General features: G+C 40.6%; 1 protein-coding gene across 1 annotated transcript in view; it reads left to right on the forward strand.

Moving 5' to 3' along the window:
* The window catches only part of LOC121517357 (IQ motif and SEC7 domain-containing protein 1-like), a 209,187-nt gene that overhangs the window by 173,503 nt on the left and 8,773 nt on the right, over positions 1 to 26,911 (forward strand). The window contains 13 exon segments of the mRNA XM_041799057.1: positions 3,842 to 4,010; positions 5,263 to 5,430; positions 10,172 to 10,345; positions 10,423 to 10,518; positions 10,623 to 10,704; positions 10,867 to 11,233; positions 15,295 to 16,191; positions 17,374 to 17,532; positions 17,658 to 17,780; positions 17,925 to 18,091; positions 18,409 to 18,593; positions 18,812 to 18,937; positions 23,515 to 23,614. Of these exon segments, the coding sequence (XP_041654991.1) occupies positions 3,842 to 4,010; positions 5,263 to 5,430; positions 10,172 to 10,345; positions 10,423 to 10,518; positions 10,623 to 10,704; positions 10,867 to 11,233; positions 15,295 to 16,191; positions 17,374 to 17,532; positions 17,658 to 17,780; positions 17,925 to 18,091; positions 18,409 to 18,593; positions 18,812 to 18,937; positions 23,515 to 23,614 (2,813 nt within the window).

Below are 26,911 nucleotides of genomic sequence, written 5' to 3' on the forward strand. Positions count from 1 at the left end.
TTATTTGCAACTTCTGGTAAAGTTGGTGGAACTCATCCTGCCCACCCAGTCAGCATGTCAATGTGGGCCCCATATGGGTTAGATACAGGCTACAGAATGGGTCCCATGTGGGTTTGTCTGTGGGTTCCATGGTGACCCCACCTGTGATTGCCCATGTGAACTGCAAGTGCGGATCAGCCCATAAGAGACCCATATAGGCCCCATCTCAAGAGATCCAAGATAGATCTTACTTGTAGTAAACATGGGCAATTGCAAGGATCCCTAGATGGGATCTATATGGGCCTCTTATTGGCTGATTCACACTTGCAGTTCACATGGGGAGTCACAGATGGGGCTACCATGGAACCCATGTACAAACCCACATGGGACCCATTCTGTAGCCTGCATATAACCCATATGGGGCCCAAATAGATTTGTGGCTGGGCAGTTACCAACTATGGTTTAGTATTTGGCAAAAAAAGCGTAGGTAGGTAGTTAGAACACCAACACAAAAACTTCTACAAGAAGTGAAACCCTGAAATTTAAAATCATACTATAACCAAGAGTTGAATCCAAAAGTTAAGACAGGAAAATTAGAAAACCTTTACAGAAAAACAAACTTAAATATGAATCTTGTGAGTTAGATCATGCTGTAATTTCGAGCACAATGATTCACACCTGACATCCATCTAATCAACTCATATGACTCACATCCTCCTAATTCAGCAGTCCATTTAAGCTTCAAGATTTCTGGTTTCTTCTTCTGCTCTGCCCTGGATCAGCACTGTGCTCTCGCCTCAACCCACCTCCACCCCAGCATCCACCTGTTGGCTTCAGCTGGGGGTTTAAGATGTTATCTCATCACTCCTCAATTCTACATGCAAAACAAATCGGTGAGGAGTGATTAAGTCGGAGCCTGACTCCAAACTATGCTATGCCATGCTATGCTACCATAATAAATGCTTGAAAAATTGCAAATGTGAAATGACTGACTGAAATACAATTTAATGTAAAATGCACATTAGACCTGTATAAATTCTCATAAACCATCCCATCCTTGCGGACTGCATGCAGGCCGGACTAGGCCCCTAGCTGTCATCTAATAAGAGCTGGTCTTTTGGCTTCCGAACAGTTCTTCATTTGGTACCAGGTTGACTTTTTGAATGTGGATTAAATAACAACAAAAATGGAAGAAAGGGCACTGTCTGTCAATCAGGAGCCAGCTCCTGATGTTCATATAAAAGAATAGACATAGAATAGACTCAACACATCATTACTCAGTCTCGTACATACCAACAATCTTTCAGTCTGTTGTCTGTCCTTTATTGGCAGCTTTTGTAAAAGTGGATGGATAATCAGCTGGTTAATGTCTATAATATCTATGACAGGGTCTGTTATTGATCATCAGCCTCTCTGATTCTGACTTAATCTGATGTTTCCACGTTCATGGATGCTGCAGCTTCGTCTTCCTACAGTCACATTTCAGCTTCTTCCTCATCTCTCACACATATAACCACTGTCACCCACACACTCACGCTGGGTCTCACACACACACACAGTACACCCACACACACACATGAACACACTGCTATTGGCTGTGAGTCAGCCTCATGTGACTCAGAGAGTGGTTGTGTTAGCTTGGCAGCGCCCACGTTAGCGTCAGTGCCAGCTTCACGGGTGTCTGAGATTAACACTGAAGAGCCACTTTGACGACAACACTCACCTTCAAAATAAAAGCCTGCTCCTTACCGTGGCCTCAGCTCCTCACTGATTGATTGTCAGCTGATCATCAATGTGGGATCAATGGGCTTATTGATTGTTGACACGGGCTCTGAAACCTCCTGGTTTATTAACCACAGAATGAAGAGGTGGAAATAGTTGCAGTTACTCAAAATACAGGAACTGTGTAGCTTTTTGTTGTTGTTGTTGTTGTTGTTTTCTTTTTCTTTTTTTTTTATTTAGGTATATTTTGGGGGAACGTTTTTAATTCTCTACATTTTTAAAAGCATCAAGTACTGAGTACAAAAATGCAAACTAAAAGCCAAAAATAAAAAGGTTCTAGCCTCTGTTAAATTGGCCGGTAGAAGCACACAGTGAGAGAATGATAGATCCAGAAACAGATGTTACATCTCACTGTATTATGAAGGTGTGATTCTACCAGAACAGCCTTGTTGGAGAGTCATATTCTATTATTGCTGTGAGATCATGTGTCACTGTAGAAGTCCCTCTGGTATTAAAAGTAGCTGCTCAGTACTCTGAGTACACTTAAAATGAAATATGTTCTACTTTTACATGAGTAGACTGGTTAATCAGGCCTCTCTTCCACGTTTACAGTTAGTCCAAAATGCTGCTGTTTGTCTTTTCACAGGTACTGTACACATAAACAGATCAATCTGATCCTGGCCCCGTACAGCAGCTTTTGAAATTTTATTCTTTTCTTAAATAAATGCTAGCTTTGTTAGCTTTAGCAAAAGCTAACCTGGCAACACAAGCTACCTATTTAACATTATTGTGTAAGCCAGTGTAGCTATGTTAGCTTTAGCTTTAGCAACATGAGCTTAAGCAACTGTAGCTAACATAGCTACATCAGTTAAATAGCTAACATAGCTATGTAACTACATTAGCTACCTAGCTAACACAGCTACATTAGCTACCTAGCTAACATAGCTGTGTAGCTTTGTGAGCTTAGGCAAATGTAGCATTAGCTAACATATCTTTGTCAGCTTCAACTTTGTTAGCTAGTGTACTACGTTACCTGCATAGCTTATAGCTTCGCTAGCATAAGCCTTAGCTATGTTGGCTGTTTTAGAGTGTTTTCATGGAGGACGTAGGCAGATTGTTTTTGGCTTCATCAAATGTTTTGTAATGTTGTTTTGCTGGCAAGGTCTTTGACTTTTAACTTGTGGCATGCTAACCAGGGCTTGACATTCACTTTTTTTTGCGCACCGGCCACCATGGCTTCTTGTTTTTGAACAGTTATTAGCCACTAAGCATTACCACTAGCCACAGTTTTGTTGTTGGGAAACTACGTGCTGTATGCCATATTGGAAACATCTGGTATGAGACAAATTACATGCTCCACTTCCCTTTTCAATGGATATTTAGTTCATACCAATATTAAAACACTGACTGCTAATACAGCTGGTTTCATAAACATGTCTAATTCTCAGTCAGACAAATCTCCACCAGACAATGCTGAGGTTGCAACACTGATAAATTCCACTGGCCAAAGTGGCTAGTTGGACTCAATCTGGTGCGTGCCATAGCTGAAATCCACCTGCATTTGGCTAGTTGGCTGGTGTAAATGTCAAGCCCTGGTGCTAACCCTTATCTTAATCCTAGCCATGAGTTTAATGTGATTGTAATTTGATCGTCTATTTCTGTCATGGTAGTGGTGGTCTGCAGTGAGACCGTCTTGGATTGGCCTGTCTTTGTTTTTGTTGTCTTTTTTGTTTAATTGTTTTTTTGTTGTTTTATTGTTTTATTTTTTTTCTTTTTATTGTTTTATTGTTTTTTTTATTTTATTTTTCTTTTTATTGTTTTATTGTTTTTCTTTTCTTTTCTTTTCATTGTTGTTTTATTGTTTTTATTTTATTTTTGTTTTTATTGTTGTCTTATTATTTTTTGTTTTTATTGTTTCATTTTTTGTGTGTTTTATTGTTTTGTTATTTTATTGTTTTTATTATTTTTCTTGTTTTCCATCTTTTTTTGTTTTGTTTTTTTTAATTGTGTTTGTCAGGGTTTTTTTGTGTGTGTTTTTGTTATTGTATTGTCCTAATTCCTGTCTTTATTGTTTCCTGTTTTTCTATCTTATTCTTAAGCTCTTGTTAGTGACAATTACCTCTGTTTCTTTGTTTCTCAGTGTGGAGGGCGACCCACAGTGTCCGGAGGCGCTCACCTTTTCAGACTCGTCCTTCGGCCATCAGCCTCCCTTCCATCGCTATAGCAACAGCCCCCTCACCAGCCCCTGTGATCCCTACGGCTCCACTTCCAGCAGCGGGCCCCTGGGAGCCTCCCACACCCACACACAGGTACTAAAACACTGACACAGTAAACACTGTCTGGAGTTTATACGGCGTTATATGACCGGTCAGGTAGTTATACATGAGGATAGAGGGGACAGGTAGATGATGCCGCTGTTGATGATGGTGTAAAAGTCACTGGTAGTTATCATAAAAGCTCTGATACACTGAGTGGAAAAAAGAAGATAATCCTGAGGGCATTTTTTTTTTGGCAGCCTGAGGTCTAATGGGTTAAAGATACATTTAAAAGTGATCTTTACGTGAGCATCCTTCACCTGGAAACCCGTTAAATGTGAGCATAAAGGTTTATGGTCAAGTCTTTCTAAGAGGCTGTGGTTATATTACAGCAACCCATTGGATTTAAGCACAATCACTTCATCTCATAAGCTTCTATAATTACTCTGTTAAACATGATGATTATAATTACAGTAAAATCAGTGTTTGAAGGTTTCAACACCCTCAGTCTGTGTAGGCGAGCCGTTAACCAGGCGGTGCCCTGAGGAGAACTTTAGTTAAATGTGTTGTTTAAGAAGTCAGTAAGGGACAGGATGTTTACATGTGAAGGAAGACATGTACATGCGAAAGACTACATGTATATATGTGAAGGACAGGATGTCCATGTGTAGGACAGGATGTATAAATTTGAAGGATAGGATATAAACAGGACTTAATAACTGCATATGAATTGCAGGGTGTACATGTGAAAGACTAGATGTGTATGTGGAAGACTGGATTTGCATGTGAAGTGCAGGATGTACATGTGAAGTGCAGGATGTACATGTGAAGTGCAGGATGAAACTGTGAAGTGCAGGATGTACATGTGAAGTGTAGGATGTGCATGTGAATTGTAGGATGTACATTAGAAGTGCACGATGTACATATAAAAGACTGAATGTGCATGTGAATGGTAGGATGTACATGTGAAGTGTAGGATGTGCATGTGAAGGACTGGATGTACATGGGAAGGACTAGACATGCATGTGACGTGCAGGATGTACATGTGCAGGACATTATGTAAATGTAAACGACAAGATGCAAAAATGTGAAGGACAAGATATCCATGTGAAGTGCAGGGTTTATATATTTAAAGAAGTGGATAGATACATGGAAAGAACAACATTAACAAATGTAAAGGACAGGATGTACATGTGAAGGACTGGTTGTGCTTGAGAATGTCAGCAGGGGTAAAGTGAACCCTGCAGCTCCCTCCAGACCTAAAATATAATTAAGATCATATTTTTACACATCTCTCCCCCTCCAGGGTAGCTCTCCCATCTCCCCTCCCAGCCCGGCGAGCCTCGCCTGGGCTCAGCACAGCCGCCACCAGCCGGCCAGCCTGGCGCTCCGCAAGCAAGAGGAGGAGGAGAGCAAACGCTGCAAGGCTCTCTCTGACAGCTATGAGCTCTCTACGGACCTCCAGGACAAGAAGGTAAAAAAACACACTACTGCAGGGGAGGGGATACTCACAGTCGCAGCATCAGAGTCATGTATTACAAGCATTCTTTAGAACCCCTCACTTTTAATACTGGATGTCACAAACTCGCCACATTGTCTGTTTACTCTGCGATATTCTCTGCTGCTCTCAGTCAAACTCCATATTTTTATCGATGGCTCTATTATTGTATTTTTCTTCTTTCGTGTTCACGCTGCATAGCTGTAAAGCAGGCATACAATGATTGGCTGCTTCCGGCTGCATGGATTCATGTGCATTCCAAGCAATGCCATTTTAAGCTGACTGTTAGTCATACTTAGGGTTCAACACAGCAGTTATTTAGTTTACCTATCAACAAAATGAGCCGTGAGTTGAATTGGAGTGGTGAAGAGGTCAAATGTCTCATCAACATTCAGGCAGATGAGCATATTTATCAAAAGTTTGATACCACTCATAAAAATATAGAATTTAACAAACTCAGCACATGAGGAAGAGGGGCTTTAGATGCTCTGCTGGTGTAATGGTTAAATGTGTCTCCATGTTAATTGGTGCTTCTGCTTCAGTGTTTCTTTGCTGAGACCACTTTGTCAAGAAACACACATGAACTGCCATTGTAAGGGAGAGAAACAGTGAAAATCCCAGAGCAGAGTAGGCATTAGTGACAACAGAATGATGCTGATTAAGTCAGATGCAGATGAAGGAGGAGCTGGGGTGGAGGAGGGATGCCCAGTGATTTGCGGAGGGAGCAGTCAAGAATAGCCAGGCTAGAGCAGTTAAAATATGGCAGCATGAGTGCCATTAGCCACTAGCATTCTTAGGAGCAAATCAGCTGGACGTCAGCTGATGAGACATTTTGGTTCCACATGTGACTTAAAAGATGATTTTGAGAATAAAGAAAATCTCAGGCTAAAGAATCTAAAATCTCAGCAAAATAACTTTACTACACAGAAACCCCATGGCTGGACTTTGATTACAGCAGTTACACAGTTGTTTGTGTAGGTGAAGGCACTATACTGGGCATAAATGGACACAGCAAAGTAAATCAACAACAAATAAGCACATAAAGTTTCCTCCAGCCAGTTCTGCCCAGATCAAAGCCTCTACTCTTGATCCTGATATCCAGCTAGATCCAAGAGGAAGTTAACCTGACACAGCAGATGGATTTGTTTCACACATCCATCTGGAAAACCTCCCATAGACAGTGTTTTGGAAAGGGCAGAGCCTTTGAAAAAAATCTCAGAGGGTAATTAGATGAACATTCTGTCTGTCGTATCTTTACGGGCCAATCAGAGCAACAAAACACGTGACATCGTAGCCACTTCCGAGGTGCGCCGCTACTGAGGGCTAAACTCCATAGAGAACTGCATAACGCGAACCATGGCGACTGTAGACATGTCAGTACATGACTTTTGTCATTTTTAAAAAGAAAACAAATTAGTGCTGTTCTTTGTTCTTCTTTGAATGAAGAAATGTTGTCAAGTTCTGATAAAACTTACCCTTTAGCAGCATCTACGCTAATCTCTTCTGCCATAATTGTCTTGTTGCTGCTTACGTCATGACTCTGCCATGCCCGAAAGTACTGCCTTTCACCGCTGATTGGTCCTGTCACTTTCTAACCGGGCCCAAACTGTTCAGACGAGAGCTTTGCAAGATGGATTCGCCAATGAGACACAAGGAAATGGGCAAATCCATCTGCTTTGCAAAGTTAGGAGGAAGTGGGGTTCAGTTCATTAATGTTCCTTCCCAGGTTCCAGCAAGTTAAAAGTCCTGTGATGTCAAGATTCAGCTATAGGACGAGAGTTGGGCTCGTATTGTCATTCTGAGGAAGTAGAAGAGTTGCTTCTTGGGATTCTTGGGATCCTTCTTCAGATACAGATGGGTTTCCTGCAGCACTCACGACGAAGGAAGGACGAACTCTTGTACTCAATCAGCTGATTGCTGACTGTGCAAAAACTTAAGCTAAAACTAGGGAAACAGAGCAACAGTGGAAGGCAGCTGAATGCTTGAATGGTGGTGGAATGGCCCATAAAGGGGTGGGTCACTGTGGGTTTTATCACCCCTGGACCCCCTGCAGAATCTCTTCTTATCTCCTCCTATCAGAGCAGAGCGTGTCTTGTTGGCTGCTGGGAAGATGAGTTTTACTGGGCTACCCATTGTTTGAAAACTACAAAGACAGGCCTCTGCAATGTTTAGGCCTGGGTTTTGTTGTCCACATGGCTGATTCCCAACACTGTTTTTCATGTTTGACACATACCCGCTACTGCTATCAGTGCATGTCATGTTTTTTTTTTTTTGTTTTTTTTTGCAGATACCATTAACAGGACGCCCATCAGCCAATGCTGACGTTAGACCAATCCATTGGTGCATCATGAATGATTGCAATAATGAAGTATTTGTTTTTTCATTTACCTCCCACCACTTGTGACAGGAAGTTAACCTCACATAACCAAATAAGGAATCATTTCAGCTCTGATGAGGAGCGATATCCTCTGATTTCTATGCTGTCTTCCCAAACAGAGAAACACACACCAGCTCATCTAAACACCCACTCGTATTATTTCACAAACATCATGGTGGGCTGATGCTCAGTGGCGTGTCGGAGTACGTCGCTCCTCTTCACCCACAGCAGAGCTCTAAAGCTGATTTATCACGTTTGATACCCACGTTGGAGCGTCCTGTTTCCTTAATTTCTTCTTATTTTCTTGTATTTGTTGTGCCTGCTGTTTGTTTAAGAAACCAGCGTCTTTAGGAAGATGTGATGCAACACGCTGCAGAGGGTTTCTTATTTGGTTTGTTAACAGTTATATAATTATCCTCCTCTCTCCTGTGAGCTTTCACACTCGGCTTAATAAGAACATTAAACTGTGATCTGCAGCGTCTTTGGTGCATTAGAATCTAAGCTTTCATAACAATGCAGAAGCAGGGGACTGAATGATGAGTTTAGCAGACGTTTCAGTGGGGAAATCTCTACAGATTGTACCTTTAACTCCCTTTGTCTTGCTCTCTGACAAAGTATTGTGCATCGCTGAGTTCCTTAATAAGACTGAAAATGGGACTGCTGCTTCAAATACAGCCTTAAAGTTGAAAAACTGCCAAACTAACACTTTGAACGTCTTCCAGGAGTGTTTTAGCAGTGAATGACGAGGACTCTTTATCTGTGGCTGTGGGTGTTTTAATGGAAATGCAGACAAATCAATTCAAGGTTTTCATGACTCACAGCTTATTTTAAGTCTGTCTTCAGCGAAGTGATTCTATTTCCTTTATATGCCTGATTTACATCCAAAGGTCCAAAAAAGTTGGGGCGCTGTGTAAAATGTAAATGAAACAAGTAAATGATTTTCAAAACTCATAAACCAATATTTTAATCACAATAGAACATGAACGACATATCAGATGTTGAAACTGAGACATTTCACAGTTTCAGGAAAAAGATGAGCTCATTTTGAATATGTCTGGAAAGTAAGGAGACTAGTTTCTGGAGTTTTGGGAGAGGGATGTTGTCCCATTCTTGTCTGATGTAGGATTCTAACTGCTCAACACTCCCGGAACTTCTTTTCTGGGTTGTTCCTTTTATGTTGTTTTCATAATGAAAGGTCTGGACTGCAGGCAGGCCAGTTCAGGACCCGGACTTTTCCCCTGTGAAGCCATGCTGTTGTGATGGATGTGGTATGTGGTTTAGCATCTGTCTTGCTGACAGAGACATTGTCTGGATGGGAGCATATGTTGCTCTAAATCCTCTCTTTACTTCTCCTGTTCACATATGGCTTCTTCTCTCCATGATCCAGCTTTAACTGTCATTTGTGGATGGCACTGCAAACCGTGTTGACGGGAAGTGTTCCTGCAGTGATTTCAGTACAGAATCACGCCTGTTTTTAATGCAGTGGCCCCTGAGGGCCCCTTCAGCCTTGTCCCTTGCTCACAGAGATTTCTCCAGATTTCTGACTCTTTTGATGATATTATGGACTGCAGATGGAGGGAGATTCAAAGTCTTCACAATTTCTCGTTGAGTAACTTTTTTCCAAAATCATTCTGCAATTTTTAGACATCTTTTCATAACCCCTGCTGATCTTTACTTCTGAGAGACTCTTCCTCTCAGAAATGCTCCTTTTATACCCAATCATGTAAGTCAATTAACCAATGTTGCCAATAAGCCTAATAAGTTGCAAAAAGCTCCTCTAGCTGTTTTTAGTACCACTTACTTTTCCAGCCTTTTGTTTCCCCGTCCCTACTTTTTTGAGATGTGTTTCTGCCATCAAATTCAGCATGAGCTAATATTTTCATGAAATGGTAAAATGTCTCATTTTCAACATCTGATATGTTTTTGGTAAACAAATTAACAGTTTATCATGAAAGCTGTTGAAATTCAACATGTATAGTTGAATGTCATCAGCATAATAATGGCATTAAATTCCTTATAATGTGGGAATAACATGGTCGATAGGAGTCAAAAAGATAAAAAGGCATGCGGAACAAGAAAAAGGAGAAAATGTGTAATAATATTGTCTAGATTAGTGGTTTTCAACTGGTGGGTTAGGACCTTAAAGTGGGTCAGGGGGTTGTTTTCAGTGGTTCATGTCTGTTTGCCTGGAAGAAGAATGGCACCAAAAAGTCTTTGAAACTCTCTTTTTTGTCCTGACTCTTTGTTTTGTCATGTTTCGTACTGTCAGAGATTCTACTTTTGTCACAGTTTCGTCCACATGTGCAGGTTCTCTCCTCTGATTGGTTGTTTTTGTGATAGGTGGAGATGCTGGAGAGGAAGTACGGGGGCCAGTTTGTGTCCCGGCGGGCGGCGAGGACGATTCAGACAGCATTCAGGCGGTATCGCATGAACAAGAACTTTGAGCGGCTTCGAAGCTCCGCCTCCGAGAGCAGGATGACCCGCCGTATCATCCTGTCCAACATGAGAATGCAGGTATGCATGAATACGCAGCATAGAGACCTTATGAAAACATAGAACTGTCTAAAAGCTTTGTCTGCTCTCTGGTTCAGTACTCGTTTGATGAGCGCCAGCCCCAGGGTCCCGGCTCCACAGCTCAGCGGGGGTCCGACGACACAGGGGACATGGACGACTCCTTCTCCAAACAGGTGCGGACGTGATGAATACAGGAAGTAAAAATCACAAAAGTTGCAGTTGAAGGAAAGTTTATTTGTTTCTATCTTCACATCTTTGTTTGTGTTTCCGTCTGCAGGTGAAGTCTCTGGCCGACTCCATGGACGACTCACTCACCTGCCAGTCGGGCCGTGAAGACTCCCAGGAGGCGGGAGGAGAGGGTGAAGAGGACGATGAGGAAGACGAAGAGGAGGGAGACGAAGAAGAGGAGGAGGAGGAAGAAGAAGGGGAGGAGGATGAGGAGGAAGACGAGGAGGAGGACTACAGAGAATGTACGTGGAGAAACACCAACACACCCTCCAGACGTATGGGCGGCCGGGTAGGAGGAGTGGGAGGAAGAGGAGGTGTGGGAGGAGGGGCTGCCATGCACGAAGATAGCACTGCCACCTCCTTCAGCGATGTCACTCTCTATATGGACGAAGGCTGCCTGCCCTCCTCGCCACTGTCCCGCCCCACCTCCAGCGACACGGAGTACTGGGGGGAGAGAGGAGGGGGAGGTGCCGGGGGGAGGGAGGACAGCAGAGAGACGGAGGGAGGCAGCAGTAACAGCCGCAGGAGCAGCACGCCATGTACTGAGTGTCGAGGCGAGTACAGAGGGAGAGCAGGAGGAGGGGGAGGAGGAGGGGGAGGGCACCTCCCCGTCCTGACCATTGAACCGCCCAGTGACAGCTCGGTGGACATGAGTGACAGGTAGGATGGCCAATCACAGCTCTGCATTACGCATCCCAATATTTACAATATCGCAAACTTTTTTTACTTACCACAGAACTAATCCTTAACTTTCTAACAAATCACAAAACTCACTGCAACTTTCTGAAGTAATCACAACACTACAAGTAATCACACACTAATCACAAACTTTGAACTAATCACAAACTTTTTTAACTAATCACACTTTTGAGCTAATAACAATCTTTTTAAACTAGTCACATACTTCTTTAATGAATCACATTTTTTTTACATATCATTAAACCAATCACAAACCTGTTGAACCAATTACAAATGTAGAACTAATCACAAATGTTTCAACTGTTCCCAAACCTTTGAACTATTCCTAAACTTTTTAAACAATTCCCAAACTTTTAAACTATTCCCAGACTTTTAAACTAATCCTGAACTTTTGAACTCATCCCAAACTTTTGAACTGATCCCAAACTTTTAAACTAATCCCAAACTGTTGAACCAATTACAAATGTAGAACTAATCACAAATGTTTCAACTGTTCCCAAACCTTTGAACTATTCCTAAACTTTTTAAACAATTCCCAAACTTTTAAACTATTCCCAGACTTTTAAACTAATCCTGAACTTTTGAACTCATCCCAAACTTTTGAACTGATCCCAAACTTTTAAACTAATCCCAAACTTTGAACTATGCCAAAACTTTTGAACTATGCCCAAACTTTTAAACTATTCCCAAACTTTTGAACTGATCCCAAACTTTTAAACTAATCCCAAACTTTTGAACCAATTCCAAACTTTTGAACTGATTCCAGGCTTTTGAACTGATTCCAGACTTTTGAACTAATCCCAAACTTTTAAACTAATCACAAACTTTTGAACTAATCACAGACTTTTAAACTAATCCCCAACTGTTGAACTAATCCCAAACTTTTGAACTGACTCCAGACTTTGAAACCGTTCCCAAACTTTTGAACTAATCCCAAACTTTTGAACTATGCCCAAAATTTTAAACTAATCCAAAATGTTTAAAGTAATCCCAAACTTTTAAACTAATCCCAAACTTTAAAACTAATCCCAAACCTTTGAACTAATCCCAAACTGTTAAACTAAGCCCAAACTTTTAAACTATTCCCAGACTTTTGAACTAATCCTGAACATTTGGAACTCATCCCAAACTTTTGAACTTTGCCCAGACCTTTAAAACCATGGCCAAACTTTTAAACTAATCCCAAACTTTTGAACTAATCCTAAACTTTTCAACTATGCCCAAATTTTAAGTTCATCCCAAACTTTTGAACTATTCTTAAACTTTTGAACTAATCCCAAACTTTTGAACTATGCCCAAAATTTTAAACTAATCCAAAACATTTAAACTAATCCCAAACTTTTGAAGTATTTCCAAAACTTTTAAACTAATCCCAAACTTTTAAACTAATCCCAAACTTTTGAACTAATCCCAAACTTTTAAACTAGTCCCAAACTTTGAGCTATTCCCAAACTTTTGAACTATTCCCAAAACTTTTGAACTAATTCCAAACTTTTGAACTAATCCCAAACTTTTAAACTGATCCCAGACTTTTGAACTATTCCCAAACTTTTGAACTAATCCCAAACTTTTAAACTATTCCCAAGCTTTTGAGCTATTCCCAAACTTTTGAACTATTCCCAAACTTTTGAACTGATCCCAGACTTTTAAACTAATCCCAAACTTTTGAATTAATCCCAAAATTTCGAACTAATCCCAAACTGTTAAACTAATCCCAAACCTTTAATCAAACCCCAATGTTTTGAACTATTCACAAACTTTTGAACTATTCCCAAACTTTTGAACTAATCCAAAACTTTTGAACTGATCTCAGACTTTTGAAGTATTTCCAAACTTTTGAACTTATCCCAAAGTTTTAAACTATTCCCAAACTGTTAAATTATACCCAGATTTTTAAACTAATCTTAAACTTTTAAACTATTCCCAAACTTTTAAACTATTCCCAAACTTTTAAACTAATCCCAAAGTTTTGAGTTAATCCCAAACTTTTGAACCATTCTCAAACTTTTGAACCATTCCCAAACTTTGAACTATTCCCAAACTTTTGAACTATTCCCAAACTTTTAAACTAATCCCAAACATTTAAACTCTTCCCAAATTTTTAAACTAATCTTAAACTTTTGAACTATTCCCAAACTTTTGAACTATTCCCAAACTGTTAAACTAATCCCAAACTTTTAAACTAGTCCCAAACTTTTGAGCTATTCCCAAACTTTTGAACTATTCCCAAACTTTTTAAACAATTCCCAAACTTTTAAACTATTCCCAGACTTTTAAACTAATCCTGAACTTTTGAACTGATCCCAAACTTTTGAACTGATCCCAAACTTTTAAACTATTCCCAAACTTTTGAACTGATCCCAAACTTTTAAACTAATCCCAAACTTTTGAACCAATTCCAAACCTTTGAACTGATTCCAGGCTTTTGAACTGATTCCAGACTTTTGAACTAATCCCAAACTTTTAAACTAGTCCCAAACTTTGAGCTATTCCCAAACTTTTGAACTATTCCCAAAACTTTTGAACTAATTCCAAACTTTTGAACTAATCCCAAACTTTTAAACTGATCCCAGACTTTTGAACTATTCCCAAATTTTTGAACTAATCCCAAACTTTTAAACTATTCCCAAGCTTTTGAGCTATTCCCAAACTTTTGAACAATTCCCAAAATTTCGAACTAATCCCAAACTGTTAAACTAATCCCAAACCTTTAATCAAACCCCAATGTTTTGAACTATTCCCAAACTTTTGAACTATTCACAAACTTTTGAACTATTCCCAAACTTTTGAACTATTCCAAAACTTTTGAACTGATCTCAGACTTTTGAAGTATTTCCAAACTTTTGAACTTATCCCAAAGTTTTAAACTATTCCCAAACTGTTAAATTATTCCCAGATTTTTAAACTAATCTTAAACTTTTGAACTATTCCCAAACTTTTAAACTAATCCCAAACTTTTAAACTAATCCCAAAGTTTTGAGTTAATCCCAAACTTTTAAACAATTCTCAAACTTTTGAACCATTCCCAAACTTTGAACTATTCCCAAACTTTTGAACTATTCCCAAACTTTTAAACTAATCCCAAACATTTAAACTCTTCCCAAATTTTTAAACTAATCTTAAACTTTTGAACTATTCCCAAACTTTTGAACTAATCCCAAACTGTTAAACTAATCCCAAACTTTTAAACTAGTCCCAAACTTTTGAGCTATTCCCAAACTTTTGAACTATTCCCAAAACTTTTGAACTGATCCCAAATTTTTGAACTTTTCCCAGACTTTCGAACTAATCCCAAACTTTTGAACTAATCCCAAACTTTTAAACTGATTCCAAATTTCTGAACTATTCCGAAACTTTTAAACTAATCTCAAACTTTTGAACTTATCCCAAACTTTCTAATTTATCACAAACTTTTGAAGTCATCACAAAACTCATCCATAACTTTTGAACTAACCTTAAAAATTATTACAAACTATTAAACAAATTACTCATTTTTGAATTCATCACGAACATTTAAATGTTCCAATATGTACAAAACAAAGCCCAAGCATTAAACTTTTATGTCACTTTTTTTGTCTAATGTTGAGTACCGGTGTCACAGTTTAACTGGTGTTGGATTAAATGGAAACACTCCATTTTACTTTCTTCAACACTGTTCACCCTCTGATTGGAAGAATTTTTCAGTTGTTTGAGACATAACATTTAAAGATTTTGTTAAGTGACAAAGTAGATTTGTAGTCGTGATCTGTGTCGTGATCTTGTTGTATGAGGGATTCGGTTCGCCCAGAAGTGTTCCAGGTTTTTAAATTGGGCCTCAGCATACTAAAGTTTGGGGCAGGCTGCTCTAAGAACTGGTTAAAATGATTACATTTACTGATGGATATGTCTGATTTGTGTTTTGTTTTCTCATTTTTAACAAGAATTGACCAAACCGTGCCCCTGAGCCTCCCTAAGTTTTAATCCATCTCCATATTTGTTGAACATTTTTAAATAATTTTGACATTCTCTGATCAAACCTTCAGGTCGGAGCGAGGCTCAATTGGACGCCTGGTGTATGAACAGGAGCCTTCAGGAGTGGACAGAGGAGGAGGAGAGAGAGAGAGAAGAGGAGGGGAGGGAGAGAGTGGGGAGGATGAGCGTGGAGGAGGTGGAGGAGTGAGCAGTGAGGCTGACTCTCCACAAGGAACCATCAAACACAAACCCAACGGGCGCTCGGTCGCCACAGCACAGGGACAGACCCGCTCCCCCGCCAACGCCCCCCTGCCCATGCCTTCAGCCCGGACGCTGCCACCTCACCCTCTGCCTCACCCGCTCCAACACACCCACTCACACCCCCTCCCTCATCCTCCACCCATCCCGCACCTCCCCACTGTCCTCCACCACCACCCCCAATACAGCCAGCCTCACATCCTGCACATGCACCACGTGCACGGCGGCGGTGTCAGTCCATACCTGCAGCACGCCCACCACTTCGCCCAGCACCACTACCATCACCTGCACCACCAACACCACCACCACGCCTACCCAGAACCCCCGTCCTCCCCGCTTCCCTCTCCGGTACCTCCCCTCACGCCCTCGCCTCTCTCCTCCTCGTCCTCGTCGGCACTGCAGAACATGGAGGCACAGCAGCAGCACCACGCCCACCACGCCCACCTCCACCACCACCACCTCCTCTGCTCAGACGGAGACAATGAGAGCGTCAACTCCACCACCACCAACTCCAACGACGACACCACCGTCAACAACTGCAGCTCGGGCTCCTCGTCACGGGACAGCCTGAGAGAGCCCATAGGAGGAGGGGCCACGATGGGGAAACAGACCTATCAGAGGGAGAGCCACCACAGCTGGGACTCCCCCGCCTTCAACAACGACGTAGTGCAGCGACGGCAGTACCGCATCGGACTCAACCTCTTCAACAAGTGAGTCTGGATCTGATAATCCACCGTAGGCAGACTCCTCATCACTGCTTATCAATAATGATTATTGATCCATTAATGACAGAATATTAGACTCACAATTCAAAGATTCCAACGAGACAAACCCCTTTAACCAGATAGGTGCTGTTAACCTTCAACTATCCTTTATGGCTACAAAACTGGACCTTAAAGGAGCAATACATAGATTTATTATTCACTGACATGTCTGAATAAATACAAGAAAACCCTCAAAACCTTTTTAAAGATAAAAAACCTCTGTATCTGTGTATGCAATTGTACTGTTGATCAGTTAGGGTCCAAATCTTGACATTTTTAAAAAACATGACAAGGTTGAACAGTTAAAGAGCATTCTCTTTTTAATTTTAGGTTTCTTTTTTATAAATTTGACAAATAAAAACAAGGTGTCTGCAACTCAAAATGCAAAATTCTCAAATCTTAACAAATTTGTTTAACTAACTTCTTGTAAAAATAAATCATAAATAAATAAATATTATTATAATTTTTATTAAATGATATATGATATAATATATAATACGATTGATTAATATATAATTAATATTATATATATATATATATATATATATATATATATATATATATACATACATAGTCTTGTTGAGTTATGTCAAGTCGTGTCATGTTGTATCGCATGTTACTATAGCTTATTTTGTATAATAGTGTATGGTATTGTGTTATATCATATTGAGTCTTGTTGAGTTGTTTCATATCTCATCGTATGCCACCGTATTGTATTGTCTTGTAGTGTATCGTATCGTATTGTACTGTGTTGAATCCTTTCCTATCCAGTGCTGTCATAATGGATCCACTTGAATCCTATCCGACAGTTTGGTATCATATTGTGCTGTATTGAATTGTATCCTTTCCTATGGTTTTATATCATTTGCTATTCCATCTGACAGTATGGTATCGTAAGGTATCATATTGTATAAAGTCCTTATTACTTTATTTGTAATGCAAAGATGGACAGCCCGCTGAACACCACACTGATACTTACAGTAAAGCAGTTATCACACAGCCCTAGACATTAAAATAAAACCATCAACATCAGTAACTGAAGAAAAACAAGAAATAGAGTATAGTAGATAATGAGAACTAACAATGTGAAACAAGGTGAAGGCTGATGTTGTCTCTTCTCGTGTGCAGAAAGCCTGAGAAGGGGATCCAGTACTTGATCGAGCGGGGCTTTGTGTCCGACACACCTGTGGGCATCGCCAGGTTCATCCTGGAGAGGAAAGGGCTGAGCCGACAGATGATCGGAGAGTTTCTTGGCAGCCGGCAGCAGTTCAACAAGGATGTCCTCGAGTCAGTATCAAATACGTGACTTGACTGATTCAAGTTTGATTTTTATCGTTTGTGTAAACATTCAGCACTGAGCTGTTTTCTGTTGGATGCTGACATCCATTGGTCTTGTTCCCTAACCTCCTCAGCTGTGTCCTGGATGAGATGGACTTCTCAGGGATGGATCTGGACGACGCCCTGAGGAAGTTTCAGGCTCAGATTAAAGTTCAGGGCGAAGCTCAGCGGGTGGAACGGCTGGTGGAGGCCTTCAGGTACTGACCTACAGCACACGTTGAATAATAAACTAGATATGGTGAACTATGTCCTAGCCATGTTTGTTTAAATGATTTACTTGTTTGTAAAGTATAAAAAGAATGAAGACTTGTGTATCAAATATTCTCCGTCTCTGTCTGCAGTCAGCGGTACTGTGTGTGTAACCCGGTGCTGATTCGGCAGTTCCAGAATCCAGACACCATCTTCATCCTGGCCTTCGCCATCATCCTCCTCAACACAGACATGTACAGCCCCAATGTCAAGGCCGAGAGGAAGATGAAGCTGGAGGACTTCATCAAGAACCTTCGAGGTCAGTTTTTCATTCTCTGTACTTTTTATACAGAAATAATTCAAATTTTAAAAACAACAAACTCACTGCAAGAAATGGACAAAATAGTTTGGCCACGAATGTTAATTATTCAATTTATGTGTTTCCTTCAGACCGGTTACCACAGGTGTATAAAATCATCACCTAGCCATGCTATCTGCATTTGCAAACATTTGTGATACCAAGACATTTTGGAGAATGCTATGCTTCCTACTGTGAGGCAGCAGTTTGGGGAAGGATCTTTTCTATTCCAACATGACTGTGCCCCAGTGCATATCAGAATATTTGTCCTCCACCAGGTGTTGATAACGGTCAGGACATCCCCCGAGACCTGCTGGTGGCAATCTACGGGAGGATCCAGAAATGGGAGCTGAGGACAAATGACGACCACGTGTCTCAGGTCCAGGCGGTGGAGAGGATGGTGGTGGGAAAGAAGCCGGTAAGATCCACCAACATCTCCATTACTCTTAGCGTCTAGGTCTGTGTTGGGCCTTGTATACACAGATAGTTTTTACCTTACCTGATATTTTTACCAAAATGCTGATTCCGATTGCCTTTACCTTTAAATGTACATGCTATGTTGGTCCGTGATAAAAACCCATCATCACACCGTCCTTTCAAAGGTTTCTGCACATTTTGAGGAGCAGAATGATTAACATTAACGTTGTTTTTCTGCCCTGTGTGTGTCTTTGTCCTGTCCAGGTGTTGTCTCTGCCTCACCGCAGGTTAGTGTGTTGCTGTCAGCTGTTCGAGGTTCCTGATCCGAACCGAGCTCAGCGGAGTGGCGTCCATCAGAGAGAAGTCTTCCTGTTCAACGACCTGCTCATGGTAAGCACACGCTCTGTGGGACTGATTTATAAAGACTGTGAGGTACAAATGCCTGCTAGACCTTTAAATGAGCAAAAATGACACTGTTATTTAACTGATTTTAAAAACATGGGAGACCACAGCCTCAAGGACAGTTTGAACTGAATTTTACAATAATAATTGAGGCTGTCAGCCCTACTGTGATCTGTCTTTGTGCCATATTATAAAGACACTCGTGTTTTCATTGTTCCACAAACTGCTCTTTGTCAGTATTCCTCTTGGCTCAGGGCACAGCTGTATTTATGTTTCCAACAATAATGTGAGCTGGAAAAGTACAAAAGATCCCATTGGTGCCATCTCCTGACCTGCTCGCTCACTTCACCTATCACAGATGGAGTTGCACAGCATCCCTGTCGTTGGGGGGCAAGTAGGGATTTCTGCATAGCGAAACACTACCAAAAGAGCATGTTTAAAGCTGTTTATGACTACACCAAAGGTCAAAATGCAAAAATAGAAACATACTTAAGCTACTTTTGTAGAAAAGCATTCAGGCAAAAAAAAAAAAAAAAAAAAAAAAATTAGATGCAGAGAAACTGCAGCAAGTAGGAGTTTAAAAAGCATCTGTCTAGAGCCAAGATGAGAGGAATCACAGAAACGCTCAGTAGAAAGTATGTTTTATAGACTCTAGAGGATGAGATCATCTTCAAAGGCAGGGGATGGAATGTTTCGTAGATCTAGAGGATGAGATCATCTTGAAAGGTAGTGGACGGAATGTTTTATAGAATTTAAGGAATAACAGCATCTCCAAAGGCAGTGGACGGAATGTTTTATAGACTTACCAGGCTGACATCATCTTTAAAGACAGTGGACAGAATGTTTTATAGACTTTAGAGGATGACATCATCTTCAAAGACAGTGGACGGAATGTTTTATAGACTTTAGAGGATTACATCATCTTCAAAGACAGTGGACGGAATGTTTTATAGACTTAAGTGGATGACATCATCTTCAAAGGCAATGGCCGGAATGTTTTATTGATTTTAAAGGATGACAACTTCAAATGCAGAAGCCAGAATGTTTTATACACTTTAGAGGGTAACATCATCTTCAAAGGCAGGGGATGGAATGTTGGTGAAGCTAAGGATGTTGAGGCCTTTTTCCTCCATTTTTGCTAAATGTCAGGCTATAGTTGACAACTTTCTGAACCTTTCCAAAAGTTGCCAACAAACAACAGTCAACCTAAGGGAAAGATTATCGGTAACTGATGAATGACAGAATACCCACTAAAACAAATGACAGGTACCAACTGGATGTTTTCTTTTCTCTTTTTATTGATTTTTTTGCATCCAATACATACTCCAGGACAGCCAGTGAGCAACACCGATCATCCTCCATGTTTGTTTTTTTCCTGAAGCGCTGTTTGATTGTTTAGTGTGAGTGTCCAGAGGATTTTAGTGTTAAAAATCAGCTGAAACTTTCCTGATGTCTGTGGTCTACCCAAGTTTAAACACTAGTTAGGAGTTGATAACTGTCTTGTGTGTCATCTGCCTTCATCTATGTGTTTTAGAGTTTCTAATCGAGCTGAACCGATCCTCTGATAAAGAGAATAATCTGCTATCATGTCTTGTGCCTCTCCTCCTGTACGTGGGTGTTTATATTCAGGAACTATTTTTGGGACCCGTTGAGGCCCCAGTTCTCTCGGAGCCCGAGGATTTTCTCCCATGGGAGATAAAGTGATTGTGCGTCATCAGAAAACCCGTTTATCCCGTAATGCCTGGGTGCTGTTTAATGTTGTGCTCCAAAAATGTCACCAAGTCTGACTTCCTGTAAGAGAGAATGCAAATAAAACGGAGAGCTGAGCACGAAGCACGGGCAGGATTTGTCAAGTTTCCCCCTGAAAGTCAAGTTTTAGGTTTTACATGCTCAGAAAAACACAGAGTTTGTGACTAAAGTCTGCTTCCATCAGTGAAGTTCAACGTCAGTTATTCAGATTTACTGGTGAAGGGATTTTAACTCCTGGTTCAACTGTGTAATTCTTCATATGATAAAGATATCCTGACTTTTTGGTGTAACATCTTTTTTAGGCAAAAAAAAAAAAATTCAGGAAAGCATTCCCCTGGACCCTCTTAAATTTAGGCAAAGCCCTGGATATTTGACACACCTGGCTCACCTGAGACCTGGCTAGTCTCAGGTGAGACTAGTCCTGAAACCCTCCAGCTGTAAGATCAAGATCTAATCTTGGTAATAGCATGTCGTCTGGCCTCAGCATGAATCTCTCCTTTCTCTATGAAAGATTTAAACTGACGACGATTAAGAGTCATGTAGAGTATGCTTTGTGTTTGTGCTGAAGATGAAGTGTTTCAGTTCAAATTCATGATTAATTCAGCATTTTTATGATATTTTACAGCCTGATGAGAAAACCAGCAGAGGGAAATGTCACTAGTTTGTAGAGAAAGGATGAAATATCTCTCTGAGGGATGTTTTAAACTTCTCACCTCTAAATGAACAAAAAAAAACAAACAAGTCAAACGCTCCTCCTCCTCCTCATCATCATCAGTTTTGGTCAGTAAAAGTTACAACGTTACAATGTTACTTTTTATATTGTAACAGTTAAAATTGTTACATTTTAGTTGTTTTAACCCTCATAGCTTTGGTACAGTTTTAATCAGTAAATGGTAAAATTTTACAATATTACTTTTTACCTCCGCCAAAGAGGTTATGTGATCGGGGGTTTGTTCATTCATTTGTTTGTTCGTTTGTTTGTTAGCAACATAACTCAAAAAGTTGTGGACAGATTTTGATTAAATTTTCAGGAAATGTCAGAAATGGCACAAGGAACAACTGATTAGATTTTGGGAGTGATCCGGATTACTGTCTGGATCCAAGAATGTTTTAAAGGATTCTGTACATTGGGAGATAGGGCTAATGGCAGAGGTCTGCCCTGTTACCACTTTACACCAGGAGATGGCAGACATGAGTAACTTCAATCCCAGCAGCAGTTTTTGGGTGTTTCTATTCAAAGTTTTTGAGTTTATAGAGTTTGAAAGACGCACGCCCGGTCAAGGAGACGAGTCAGAGTGTAACAGAGAGAAAGACAGGGAATTGTAGCAAGAATACTCACAATGCTGGGAGGAATAGAGGAATATTCACCCTCTGCCATGACCGCCAGTCATCCAGTGAGACCATGGGTGAGACTGTAAGTGCATCTGTTGGCCCCAGCAGGCAATGCTTCTGCCATGACAGTCCACCCATAGTGAAGTCAATGATTTGCCTCGCCGCGTGTCCACCCCACCGGGGAGGGAGTAGTCGGCGAATGCTGTGGTGGGGGGCACATGAGGACGGATACAGGAATTTTAAAGGATTCTTCACTATTGGGAGATAGGGCTAATGGCGGAGGTCTGCGCTCTCCGAGTGCATTTCTAGTTTATGTTGTAACAGTTAAAGTTGTTACATTTTTGTCAAACATTGTAGTAAAGGCATTTATTCTCTTTGCCTGAATCTGGTGTTTAAGGGATGTTTCTGTATTTTTGAAGTTGAGTCATATGAGTTATGTAGCGGTAGTAATAGCATTAGCCTCAAGTGATTTTAGTTAGCATTGCTCTTTAAGAAAGTCTTGCTGTTGTACCTGCCAGGAAGCTCGGCTATACAGCGTAACAGATTGGTACAGTTTCTCCACCAAATTCGGGGAGTTTTTGGTTAAAATAGGCTACAAAAAAATGTTGGCTCAAACGTACACACTATCCATAAAATTTTGAAGCATTTTATTTTATACCCAGAAAGCAGTGTTGTGGTCAAATTCTCTTAACCTGAGTCCAAGTCCAAGTCAAGTCCCCATTGCCCATATTTGAATCCTAGACAGGTCCCTTACCTAAAAAACAGGGCCAAATTATTTATCATTTTCAAATTATTCCAGCTTTCTAGTTGGGCTTCATTGATGTTTTTTATTAATGTATAAATTTCTTCAACTTTTATTTTAATGGATTAAAGGAGCTGTTTATCATTGATTTTTATTGATATTGGTACTCTTAATAATACTCCTTAATGATCACACTCTTCTTTCTTTGAGACATGTCAGTACACAACTTTTGTCGTTCTTGAAAGAAAACAACTCACTGCTGTTCTTTGTTCTTCTTTTAACGATAAAATGTTGTCAAGTTCTGATAAAACTGGTGCTTTAGCAGCATCCACGTTACTCTCTTCTGCCATAATTGCACCGGCCTCTTGTTGCTCCTTGCCTACGTCACGACTCAGCCGCACTCAAAAGTACTGCCCCTCGTCACTGATTGGTCCTGTCACTTTCTAACCGGGCCCAAATGGTTCAGATGGGAGCCCTTTCATATCATGGATTTTATTTTTATGTCAGAAGAAAACTGAATTACAAATTAAGTCTCCTTGACTAAAACCAAACATACTTTTAATCCGATTTTATTTTCAAAGATATACAGGCGCATCTCCAAAAATTAGAATATCATGAAAAAGTCAAATTTTTCTGTGATTTTCTGGTAGTTGAGGAACACTTTTAGGCCTGGGTTTAGTCGACCAAATCAACACTAGTTAAGCTTTCTCATCACCTCCTCTTTTTTCCTCCTCCTCCTCAGGTGACAAAGATCTTCCAGAAGAAGAAGACGTCGGTGACGTACAGTTTTCGTCAGTCATTCCCGCTCTTGGACATGCAGGTTCACACCTTCCAGAACACCTGTAAGTCCGCCTCTCTCCCTCTCTTTATAGATCTCCCTCTTTGTCCCTCCCTCCCTCTCCTTCTCTCCGTCTCCTCGCGTCCATCTGCTACCTCCATCTGTCTCAGCTTCTCTGCCTTTTATTTTTCATATCTCTATTTCTATTAGCCACTCGCTCAGCTTTCTATTTTTACCCTGAAGTCTGCAGGCCAGCATGCATATAAATATAAATATACACACCACAAATACTCACTAACATATCGCATAAGTGTGAATGAATGAATGCATGCATGAATATTTTCATGTCATGACTGGTCAGTTACATAACTGATCACTACGAGATTACTAAGACACATAAAATCATGACAAAGTAAAAATTCAAGCATTAAAATTCAACATCACTCCTCATGAAAACCTCACTGAACTCTGGATTATATGGAGACAAAGGCTGGTTGGTTATCCAGGTAATTTAAGGGTTAATTCTGGGCTTCAAGGGCTAATTTAGGTGTGTAACTTCTTACTAGAAGGCCACCATAAACCGTTCTTTATGGACTTTTATACCTCAATTCAGATTGTGGGAGGGGAACAACATGTAGGAAAGGAGCCACATGCCAGGCCCAAAAATCAGCGTGCGTATCTTGTAGTAAACTTACTAGGCATGACCAGCATCCATGATTCATGTTCTCACCTCTCAGAGAACTAGTTAAAACAAGAGGGCAGCATCTGAGCCTGGTAACTTTTTTGTGTGCAGCAATAGGAAGGCTGCCCACCATGTGGGCGGCTCCTTAAATCAAAGCTACAAATTCACAAGTGCCAGAACGTTTTGGTTCCATGCATGGGCCACTTATTATGCCAAACACATATCCTTCTTCAAACCAAAATGGACAAATTGTAGAAGAAAATCAACATAGTTTATGTCTCTATCCTTACTAGAACATACCAGCAAACTTTACATTATGCTGACAGTCCTTAGTTGTCAACTTTTGGAAAAGTGGCTGGGACTGGCAAGGAGTGAGGGAAACCCTCTTTTCTAACTATGGCCTACTATCTGGCAAAAATGGAGGGAAAAAGGCACCAACATCCCCACCTTCACCAACATTCTGTCCCCTGCCTTTGATGATGTCATTTATTAAAGCTTAAAAAACATCCCATCCTTGGCTTCAAAGATAATGTCATCAGAGCTTATAAAACATTCCATCCATGACTTTAAAGATGGCGTCATCTCGGAGCTTATAACATTCCATCCATTACTTTGAAGACGTCATCTGAGCTTATAAAACATTCCTTTCTTGGCTTTGTAGACATCATCTGAGTTTATAAAACATTCCATCCTTGGCTTTAAAGATGACATCAACTTAGCTCATAAAACGCTCCATCCATGGCTTTTAAGATGTCATCTGAGCTAATAAAACATTCCATCCATGACTTTGTAGAGGCTTATAAAACATTCCATCCATTGCTTTGAAGACGTCATCTGAGCTTATAAAACATTCCATCCTTGGATTTGAAGGTGACATCATCAGAGCTTATAAAACCAGGTTCCAAAGCCAGAGACCTACGGGGACATACTCAGATGCTAAATCTCAGTCCCTAAATAGCCAGCAGTACTTCATCAGCTCATAGAAGAATGTCAGAATGTCTCAAGGTCTTCAAAATAAGAACTTCAAAATAAATATAAAAATAGATGCTCAGCATTGGTGACGTATCAATTCCGCATCAGAAATCTGAATTTATTTATGTCATTTCACCACATAGTAATCCACCAATCCATTGTCTCAGTGTGTCTGTAGGGATCTACCATAATATCTTTAGACTGATATGAAGGCATTTTGCTTTTTGAGGGGCTTGGACCTTGATTTTGGGGTCAGGTGTCCTCCACAGGTCTGTATTTGAATCATTTCAATCTTTTTGATGCTATTTCTTCACTTTTGGCCCCTCATTTACATTAAAATACATGTCTGAATCACTGAAAGTCATTTAGGCGTCTACCTCATATCTGATGCACAGCTATAATGGTTATATATGGAGGCCCCTTTCAGCACAAGGCCTCCAGTGATTGCAGACCTTTTTCCTGCACTGATGCTCCTCTCTCTTTAAGGTTAGGTTCAGTTCTGTCAAAGAATAGTGCAGTATTTTCTCCTAAATATCAGATTTAAAAACCTTCATGTAGGACAAATTTTGGAGACTCCGTCCCACTTGGATTTGGTTTCATAAAATTGTTAAGAAGCTCTTGGCAGAGGTAAATCATTACTTCTCCCTCTAATTACTGAAATTGGACTGCGTCTGCCAGGTTTGTCTTTGACTGTACAGCGCTGTCGGTGTGCAGGAACAGATCTGCAGTGAAGAATATCAGAGGATTTCCTAAATATACGTCCGTGGATCTGCAAAAGGAGGCTCTGCCTCTTTGAATTCCTCCAAACATGACTCATTGAGCCGACACATTCTGCAGTAATGATGTTAACACAATCATATACGTCGCCGTGTGTGTGTGTGTGGGTGTGTGTGTGTGTGTGTTTGTGTGCAGATTCAGCAGAGAAGAATTGGCTCGCTGTTCTGTGCAGCAGATTGGAGTTGGTGGCGTTTCAAATCTGCCTCAGCACCTGTGAACAGGAAGCCTCGCTTTGCAGACTTCGGCTCTATAATCACACATTCGCCATTTTTAAACAAAGATTTATGTAACGTCTCCAGAACGCCCACCGACGATGGCTGACCTCTAACAAACCTCTCCTTTTAAATCCTTAAAGAGGAACTCATTTAAAACCTGCTGGTGGTGTAGTGAACTTCAGTGTTGAAACTTCTCTGTTTTAGTGTTATATTCATCCTGGAGAGTGAGGACAGACAGGGGAGGAGCCACAAGTCAGATTCTTATGTCACGATATCAAGATGTTTTTACCTGATTGTTTCACAGCGGTTAAAGAAGTTTGACACACAACATCTCTGGACAGACATGATGGAAGATTCAGGATTTAGTTTGACTGATGATGAAGATGGGCTTCTGCTCCGCCCCCGTCTCAGCCTCTGTCCTCACTATGTCTAATTAACCAGTCAGCAAATACATTTGATTAAGTCTCATAAAGGAGACACTGTTAACGCTAGTGTCTTCTACCGACAGACAGAGAGCAGAGGAGAGAGACTGTTAAAGTTTGCCTCTAACTTTAGTGTCTGTTAGACAGACAGGCCTGCTGAATTAGCTGGGCCCCTAGTAAATGCTCCTCTGTTGTGATTTACTGATGATATCAGTGTATGTGTAATGGATCCTTAGCACCTAGGTTCCACATTAAAAGCATTTTTGCCCCTTTAAACCCATTTCCGATACTTT

This window comes from Cheilinus undulatus, linkage group 11 (genome assembly GCF_018320785.1).
Source record: "Cheilinus undulatus linkage group 11, ASM1832078v1, whole genome shotgun sequence".
NCBI classification, from domain to species: Eukaryota; Metazoa; Chordata; class Actinopteri; order Labriformes; family Labridae; genus Cheilinus; species Cheilinus undulatus.